General features: G+C 40.0%; 2 protein-coding genes across 2 annotated transcripts in view; both read left to right on the forward strand.

The window, feature by feature from the left end:
- LOC137984625 (E3 ubiquitin-protein ligase TRIM71-like) overlaps positions 1-2,525 on the forward strand; it is a 3,439-nt gene extending 914 nt beyond the window's left edge. Inside the window, exon 1 of the mRNA XM_068831825.1 lies at positions 1-2,525. This exon is cut by the window's left edge and continues 914 nt beyond it. Within this exon, the coding sequence (XP_068687926.1) occupies positions 1-1,621 (1,621 nt within the window). The 3' untranslated portion in view covers positions 1,622-2,525.
- Positions 2,526-6,569: 4,044 nt separating this feature from the next.
- On the forward strand, positions 6,570-9,943 carry LOC137984983 (E3 ubiquitin-protein ligase TRIM71-like). Its single transcript, XM_068832356.1, has one exon. The coding sequence runs from the start codon at positions 6,684-6,686 to the stop codon at positions 8,940-8,942; it is 2,259 nt and encodes a 752-aa protein (XP_068688457.1). The 5' UTR covers positions 6,570-6,683; the 3' UTR covers positions 8,943-9,943.
- Positions 9,944-10,000: the final 57 nt, after the last annotated feature.

The raw sequence follows: 10,000 nt of genomic DNA on the forward strand, positions 1-10,000 counted from the left end.
AAGGCAAAACGATAACGTACAAGAAAAGATGAACATAGTCACTCAACTTAACGAGGACTACGCTCGTATCGTTCAACAAAGCGAAAACATGGAACAAGATGTGGAAAGCTTTGCTGACAATTTGGTCGCAACATTTCGAGAAACAATTCAGGCGAAAAAGGAAATTATCCTGTCCGAACTGAAAGAAGAAACGAAAAAGTCGCTCGAAACTGTATTAACTAAGAGGACCACTGCTCAGGAGGAAATAAAAACCATTGAATCAGCACTGCAAAAAGCTGACCAACTTCTAACGCGAAGTACAAGCGTAGAGGTGGTTCAGCTTGGAAAAGCATTGAAGAAAACTATGGAAAAAATCAATCGATCTGAGCCAGTTGCCTGTGACACAGGAGTCGGTTTGTTTGATTTAGTTTTCACCGAAAATCACAGCATACTGGACACTGTCATCAGCGAAAAAATCGGCATCTTGGAATCACGACACCCAACAAAAGCAAGCGAATCTGTCGCAGAAGGCAGAGGACTAAATGAAGGAACTGTTGGGCGTGAAGCTCAATTTCGCTTAACAACAATAAACTCTTTAGGAGAACGGTGTTACAATAAGCAGGATAATGTAGCAGTAGAAATGACAGACGAGGGAGGCCAAGAATACGTCGCACATTTTAACATAAGTGATAACAAAGACGGGATCTACAACATTAGCTATTTGCCCGAAGTTGAAGGTAAATGCAATTTGTCCGTTAAGGTTAACAGGAAACATGTTCGCGGAAGCCCTTTTATGATTGTAGTTAAATCGTTTAATCCCAAACTATTCTCTTTTGGAGTAAAAGGCTCGGGTGATGGGATGTTTGAGTATCCTCGGGGGGTGGCTGTGAATAGCAAGGACGAAATTGCAGTGACATCCAAGCACAAAGTTCAAATCTTCAATAGTGAGGGCTATTTTGTGAGATCCTTTGGCACATATGGTAGAAATCTGGGAGAATTTAATTTTCCTTATGGGATAGCTTTTGATAAAGATGAAAATGTCTTGGTAGCAGACACAAGCAACCATCGTATCCAATTTTTTTCTGGGAAGGGGAAGTACATCGGCATGTTTGGTGGGGAAGGACGCCTCAATAGCCAGCTCCAGTATCCTTGGGGTTTATCATTGGATTCCAGTGGTAATATTATCGTTGCTGATGCGGATAACAAATCGATCAAAATCTTTTCCCGTTCTGGCAAGTTTCTAAAGAAGATAGGTGGCCCTGGATCTCTTTGTTTTCCTGTTCACTGCGTTGAGTGGCGCGATGATCTTATTGTGTCAGACTATAAAGATCATTGTATCAAAATATATACGAAGGAGGGGGTCTGTAAGCACCAGTTTGGCAAACTAGGGAGAGGGGATGGAAAGTTTAATTGCCCCACCTTTTTGTCAGTAACAAAATCAGGTTATGTTGTTGTCTGTGATCGAGACAATCATAGAGTGCAGGTATTTGAACTGCCGAATGGTAAGTTTGTTGGTAAGTTTGGCATGGAGGGCAGCAACTTAGGAGAGTTCAATTATCCACTTTCTTTAGCAATTCTGAGTGATGGTCAAATTGTTGTTGCGGACTGTTGGAATCATCGCATTCAAATATTTAAATCATAGGGTCTCTGCTCAGATCAAAGTTATTATATTCAATTACCTTCGATTTCCATGTGAGAATTTTCACTGTACTGGCATCCCCACAGCGTATTTCAATGTAACATTTTTAGCAAGTTACATTACTGTTTGAGTGTTTACACATTGTCCTACTCTGCCTTAAATTGAAGTTGTTAATCAAAAACTACGAAAATGTTCAATTTCAATGATATTTCCTTTTTGTATTGAATATTTTGAAGCCTTATTAACTGGGCTTGACTTGGTTCCTGTGTTCCACTGAAGTTAACAGGTGTATGAACACCTTTTTAGTATCAAACATTAGTATTGCCTTAAATAGCAAGACAGTTTTGCAAAATAAACATATTATTTATGCTTCCTACACCGTCAAATTTAGTGTGGCAAAAATGGAAAATGTAAAGCTCTGAAGCTTACTTTCAAACTGAAACATTTCAGTCAAGTGAAGTCATTGTGCCATTGTCAATTGGTGAATGATGTAATACTGTGCTTGGGTATCCAAACAAATTTCAAATAAGTACCGACTATTGAGTAGTAATGGCCTTTTGTAAATAGCAAACATTACACCTACTTTATAAATCATTCATGACTTGCTTAGTTAGATTTATTGTATTCTGCGAGCCTGCTAAGCTGCTGCTGTTGTTTTCTGCTAAGTTACCTTGCTTGACTTTGTGGCGATCGTCGTAGCTCAAACTCTTACGCATGCCCAGCCTGCCTTTCGTGCAACAAGACAACTGCAAGGTTTGCAGACTCATATTATTGGACTGATTACTTAAAAGCTTTTTTTGTCTTATGTAGTATAAGCAAACGATTTTTTTGCACATGTGAGTTAACAATATGTTTGTTCTGGAAATAAAATACCGGTAAAAGTAAAATGAACGTCTTTTTACACATCGTATGTCTCTACTTAACAGTTTTTGAGGAGGAAGGGTCTAATATATTGTGGATCTCTTGTTGAAAGCGAATTGATTCCGGTTTATTTCCTGTAATGTTACGGTTATCCTTTGATCATACCTAGGAGGATAAACACGCCAATTCAATGGTGTTTTCCTGAAATCAGCTGCTCGCTCAGTCCATTTTTTCCTGAGGATTTTTCAGGGATTCTTGCTGTGCATTCTGGGGTCAATTGTGCCGTCACGCACAGCATCTGTTTTGATAAATGAACCCGCACCCTCTCCTGGAGGGGGGGTTGATGATACAATAGCTTCTCCTTTGCTAACAGAGGAGAGGAAAAGCATTTCAGTAAAGGAGGCTTGCTGGTGACTTTAGAAGACGGTCAAACGACTACGTAAACCCAAGGGAGGGGTGAAACTTCCAGTAACACAGTTGTGGCCTTGTTTGATTCGAATACCAACCAACAAACTAATTGACTTGCTTTTGTCCTTGAGAAAACCGACAACATAAGCAGTAGACTTTACTCACGCTGTAGCCTTGCTTTTTTTTCTTCTTTTTTTTTTAGAACTGCATTGTGGGACTGTTTTAGGGACGAGCCACTGTATATGCAGTCGTTTACTCTGCAAAGCAAAAAGACTTTAGTTTTGAATTAACTACGGGTTACAATTTTGCACCTTGGAAAGCGGGCCATCGTTTTAAATTGCCATTGTACAATATTCTGGTGGTTGAGGAAGCTCAGCTCTTGCATCTTGAGTTCTTGCTCTGCGCACGCAACCCCCAAAACAGTCCCACAATGCAACTTAACAAGGCTCTCGGCCCTGTCTCCCGCATGTGATTACGCGAGCAGCAGCGTTCGGCACAGACTGAAGCTTCTGGCACGATATAAAGGAGAGTATTACAATGATAAAGTTTAGAGGACACAAAAGCATGGACATAGAACCCAATTATCTTGTACCAAGATCTCACTCTGTATGACCGTGGGAGATCTGGGTACGAGATTAGGAACTCAGTGGTCGGCTTTCTGGATGGAAATTTCCTGATACGTGAACTATTACGCAAATGGTACGTAGAAAGCTGATTTACAAATGGGGTTAACACATGATAAGGTAGCATAGTCATAGCACTATCAGATATGACACCAATATTTCTAGGGGATTGAGAAGGCTAGTCGAGACTGATGAGGGCTATATTTCGAGTAGCAGTAAAGAAGCTCAGTTTTATAATTATTAAGTGTTAGTTTGTTTACGTGGCTCGCAACCAATCGCTACAGACACAGTTAACAATGCTGCAATGCACAATTGCTGGTGGACGAACAAAAGAAGCTAATGAGAGATCTATAGTGTCTCTTGTATTGGTTGGTTCCAAATCATTGTTTGTCGAAAAAAAGATGTATACTTGAAATGAGTGAAAATTGGATCTTGTGGTGTCGCAGAATGTCTGCCAGTGGCGCAGTCAGTATAGAGTAAACAAAGGATAAGCCCGGGAACAGTCTTAAGGCACCCCTCATTTGAGCACACGAGACTGCGATTTTTCCCATTGATTAAAGACGGTACCTACTATTGCTTTTGCGCACACGTTCTACGCATCTCGAGATACTCGGGTTTCCTATCCGTGATCCTTACTAATACAGTGATATTTTTGCGCAGTTTACAATTAACCGGGTGAAGTAGATCTTAGTAAGTACTCTTGGTATCCAAAAATAAAACTGAGGGTAACCATGCATTTTTGAGCGATAATCAAGATTCAATTTGAGAAAGAACGCATACATTGCTTTGTATTTTAAAGATCTTTACAAATATCATTCATAGAAAAATGCGGGGTTACCCCCAATTTCCCTTTTGGACTTCAATAATACTTGCGAAGATCTACATTTCCTGGATGAACATAAACCGGGGCAAAAATATGTTTGAATTAGTAGGCACCGTCCTTAAGGTAAGTTGTGTACGGTCGGTTAGAGTAGAGCGAAACCCAGTCGAGGGCAGTACCACGGATTAAGAAATTAGAGAACACACTTTTAAGGGACCGTGCAATAATTATCAGGAAGGGCGGGGCTGAAAAGCCTGACCGGGGGAGGGGGGCATCAAGTAAAAATAATGCCAAGATGGGGGGGGGGGGGGGCCTACCTTTCATTTTATGTCATGTACCTTTGTAAAAACAATCCCACATGCATTGTAAACAGCAAATGTACTCTCAATGCTCAATGTTCTTAGAAAACGTGAAGTTTACATAAGAAATGTCGTCACATTTTAGACATGTTACCAGATTTTTTAGTTCTTGGAAAAGAATTGATTTTTGTCATAAAATTTCTACAATCTAGGTATCAATTGCAAGGCTAAATTCAACTTAAAACATAACTTGCAGGAACATCTATGACTGTCCCAAACAGACCATTTGTACCGAGATATTGTCCTTTAATGGGCCCTTTGCAGGATAGTGATCACATGGTACAAATCCGCCATACTGGGACGCAAATTGCGCACTGGGACATCTAAAACAAAGCCAGTTAATCTTAATTTTCTTTGTTTTAGATGTCCCAGAGGGCAATTTGCGTCCCAATATGGCGGATTTGTACCATGTGATCACTATCCTGCTTAAGGGCCCATTAATTAATTAATTAATTCAGGTGCAGAAGTCCCAAACATGGATGGTCAGCAGGAGTTCCTGGAAATGGTTCCCCTGTTCCCAGGAGCCCATCACCCATGGTCTCACTTGGTTATCATTAATCGTAAAATGACCCGAGAATTCAGCCCTGGGCGTAAAAACAGAAAACAAATATCAACCGCTAGCAGTAAGTAATGGTAATCGTAAAACTATTCCTAATTGCACTTTTTCATTTTTGAAGTGCTAAAAGCACTTTTCGAAGGTTGCACGAGTCTTATTCCGTGACCTGTCACCAAAAATAAAGCTGGTTTTGTTCCTTTCTGATAACACAAAAGTATTCTAGATCCTCTTCCAATTCCATGCATATTAAAGTTGTCCGGCGTAAAAGAGGGAAATCAATGCATGCTATAGTTTTTTTTTATTACGGGTCAATTAATCGGCGTAACTTAAACGGTGGATCCACAGCACATAATTTTCAGTAACGAGAACAAAAACACAACCTTGGAAACGCACTATAGTCCATGGTCGACAGATGACCGCAGGCATTTTTCGGGGCCAGTGAATTCAACACAACATATCTTCAAGAATCCAAACTCGCGAGAAGCAGACCAATTGGCGAATTCACATGCCCAGTCGAGACATCACGGTAGTACCTCGGGATTGTTAAGTCCCGAGCCCTAACCACACACTCGATGCTGACGATTCTCCCCAACCGCGATGATTTCCGATGAAATTTCGAAAAGAATATTCGCCAAGGATACACGGCACAATTCAGATTCTTTGATTAAATCCGATTAATTTGAAGGGATTTCTTAACTTGAATGTCAAATAATATCCAAAGAACACAACATCTGCGCAAAACTTTGCCTTGCCACATATCAGAGGAGAGGACTAACTAGTTAAGGTTCCTTCTGGTGTACACAGCGCATTCTGTTTTAGGTTTTGAAATGGAAAGTTCTGTCTAAGATGTCTAAGAGTGTCCTCGTCCCGTGTTGACTATTCACGCGAGGCCTTCCTACACGCCACTTACAAGACAAGCACTGCTCTGACCGTACATTGCACTGGTTCATAACTACCACTCTTTTACAAGTTGCCCGCAATGCTTCGTGATCTTAGCCAAGCTTTTAAGTGGGCGAAGTTCACGTCTTTAACCTTTTTACTGCCTAAATCGTGCTATATTTGAAACCCCATTTCAGCGTCACAAACCAAAACAAAACAGTAATCAATAGCCACTTTTAAACAGTGAGCGCCTGAATTGGTTAACGCATTGCTGATTCCTTGAATAATAAAATCGAAGGCGTGATGTGGATATCTAAAAATTGTTTCATACGTATACTCTCATACGGTCCTCATAAAATCACTTCCTCGTACGCTTAACACTCAACGACGTTTTCTATGTACTTTGGTTTCTTCTTATTGTGAGGCGCATTCCAACAATAGAATCAGAAACCGGGCGCTGGGATTGGTTAAGGTTAACACATCACAGATTCCTACAAAAGCTGATTATAACGCATGGAACAAAATACACCGAATTCTCGAAGACGCGCCGACACACAACATGGATATGGAAAAATTGCTCTATAATCTCCAAGAACACGTCACGTGTCCGGTGTGTCAGGATATTTTTGAAGATCCAAGACACCTTCCATGTTTGCACAGTTTTTGTCTGAACTGTTTGACCAAGTGGCATCGAGCGAAGGGCGGTCAAAATACGCTGAGATGTCCAAATTGCCAAGGAGTTAGCCCAGTTCCTACAAGCGGAGATCTTAAGGATCTTCCCATCAGTTTCTTCGTGAACGGGTTGATCGATGCCCTTAAAATTAAAGAGTGTAGCAAAGCGCAAGTAACATGCGGAAACTGTCACAAGAAAAGCTCAGAAGCTTCGTACTGTTTTCAGTGCGGAAAATTTTACTGCGAGCAATGCATAATGGCGCACAACGTGATGCAAGACAGCAAAGATCACCGTGTTCTGGCAGTTAGAGATTTTCAAGACGACGACTATAAGGAGTTATTAAAGCGACCTGTGTTTTGCCCTAAAAAAGGACACGAAAGAGAAGAATTGAAGTTTTTTTGTCAGAATTGCGAAGACACGGTTTGCCAAACTTGTGTCATCTTGCATCACTCAGGTCATAAAGTTAAATTAACCGAAGAAGAAGCCGAAGACCAAAAGATCGATATCACACCGCTTCTGCAAAAGCAAAACGATAACTTAAGAGAAAAAAAGAACATAGCCACTCAACTTGACGAGGATCGTGCTCATATCGCTCAGCAAAGCGAAAACATGGAACAAGATGTAGAAAGGTTTGCTGAGAACTTGATCAAAACATTCCGAGAAACAATTCAAGCGAAAAAGAAAATTATCCTGTCCGAACTGAAAAAGGAAACCAAAAAGTCGCTGGAAACTGTATCAACTAAAAGGACCGCTGTTCAGGAGGAAATAAAAGCCATTGAATCAGCACTGGAAAAAGCGGACAAACTTTTAACGCAAAGCACAAGCGTAGAAGTGGTTACACTTGGCAAAGTGTTGAAGAAGACTCTGGAAGAAATCAATCCATCTGAGCCAGTTGCCCGTAACCAAGGAGTCGGCCTGTTTGATTTAGTTTTCGTGAAAAATCACAGGATAATGGACAATTTCAACAGCGGAGAAATCGGCTTGTTAATGGACTCTCGCCACCAAACAAGAGCAGCGGAATCAGTTGTTGAAGGCAGAGGACTAAATGAAGGAACTGTTGGACGCGAGGCTCAATTTCGCTTAACCACAAGGAACTCTTTAGGAAAACAGTGTTACAATAAGCTGGATACTGTAGCAGTAGAAATGACAGATGAGCGCGGTGAAACATGCGTCGCAAATTTTAACGTAAATGATAAGAAAGACGGGACCTACAACATTAGCTATTTGCCCAAAGTTGAAGGTAAATTTAATTTGTCAGTTAAGATTAACAGGGAATATGTTCGCGGAAGCCCTTTTATGACTGTGGTTAAATCGTTTAATGTCAAGCCTATTTTATCTTTTGGAGCACAAGGCTCGGGTGATGGGATACTTCATTGTCCTCAGGGGGTGGCTGTGAACAGCAAGGATGAAATTGCAGTTACATCCAAGCACAAAGTTCAAATCTTCAATAATAGGGGAAATTTTGTGAAATCCTTTGGATGCCAAGGTAGGAGTCCGGGAGAATTTAGTAACCCTTATGGGATAGCCTTTGATAAATATGGAAATGTCTTAGTAGCAGACAAACATAACCATCGCATCCAAATTTTTACTGGGGAGGGGATGTACATCCGTATGTTTGGTGGGGAAGGAAGGCTCGATAGCCAGCTCAATAATCCTTGGGGTTTATCATTGGATTCCAATGGTAATATTATTGTCTCCGATTCGGATAACAAATTCATTAAGATCTTTTCCCCTGCTGGCAATTTTCTAAAGAAGATAGGTGGGCCTGGATCTCTTTGTTTTCCTGTCCATTGCGTTCAGTGGCGAGATGATTTCATTGTTTCAGACTCAGGTGATCATAGTATCAAAGTATTTACTAAGGAGGGGGAGTGCAAGTATCAGTTTGGTAAGAAAGGGAGTGGGGATAGGGAATTCAATTTGCCTCGATTTTTGTCAGTAGCTAAATCAGGCCATGTTGTTGTCTGTGATCAAAACAATCATAGAGTGCAGGTGTTTGAACTGCCCAGTGGTAAGTTAGTTCGTAAGTTTGGCTCTCAGGGCAACAACTCAGGGCAGTTCTATTCTCCATGTTCAGTAGCAATTCTGAGAAATGGTCAAATTGTTGTGGTGGACTGTTGGAATCATCGCATTCAAATATTTCAATAGAGGACCTCTTCTCAGATCGAAGTGATAAATATTTAATTAGCTTTGATTTCTTTGTGGCTTAGATGGAAAACGTCATCACAGTGGGCAGCCCACAGCGTATATCAATGTGGCTTTAAAAGTTTAGTACGTTAAGTGTGAAACTCATTATTTTACCCTTACACTGAATTTAAATTGCTACTATGACCAAAAAATCAATTTTTATTTTTATTTGGATTTCAAAACTATGTTAACTAAACAGTAAGTTACCCAAGCTTTAAGCCTTGATTTAAAAAAGATACCTATTTAACTGGAATTTTTCTCTTTAATGGTCCGCCATTATTAACTTTAAAATCTTGAGAGAGCTGGATCGAGGAGAAAATGACGTCAAAGACTCACTAGTTTAAGAATGCAAAGCGTGTGTACGCGGCTGAATTAATATGCAACACGGGAATTTTGGGCTTTCAGACTTTTAAACTCGTGTTTTGCATATATAATAAGCTGCGTTTACACGCTGAAATTTTAAGCTAGTGAGTCAATGACGTCACTTTTTCTTAGATCCAACCCTCTGAGGTCCAATCGGTCACTTTGGAACGTGAGTAATGGCGGACCGTAAAATCCAAAACTTACACTCAAAGTAAACAGGCTTTCGATAAAAATCAAAGCTCAAAATTTTACCAGTCAAGCGTCAAGCAATCACACTTTCAAAATCTGAAGAAAAAAAAAGGAAGTGATTTTTTGACCATAGTAGCACTTTAACTATTTTAAAATGGGATCTATTATAAGCAAACTAATTATGTAATGTATTATGTGTGAGTTATGTATGAGTTAATAGGTTTGTTCTGGTAAGAAAGTCTTTTAAAGTAAAATTGTAAGTGTAAATTCACTGGTTTATCTTAACATTATGATGTGCAAAATCTTCTTGTCTATTATAAAAGCTTCTATGATGCTGGAGATTGAGATCCTTTTGAACTAATTTGTCTATATTACTGCATTGAAAGTTAGTAAAACATGTTTACATTCTCTTTCACTGTGCATGGCAAATTTAACTAAAAGCACGAGATTTTACAATCTGATTGTAT

The sequence above is a fragment of the Montipora foliosa genome, chromosome 14 (assembly GCF_036669935.1).
Source record: "Montipora foliosa isolate CH-2021 chromosome 14, ASM3666993v2, whole genome shotgun sequence".
In the NCBI taxonomy this organism is placed as follows: domain Eukaryota; kingdom Metazoa; phylum Cnidaria; class Anthozoa; order Scleractinia; family Acroporidae; genus Montipora; species Montipora foliosa.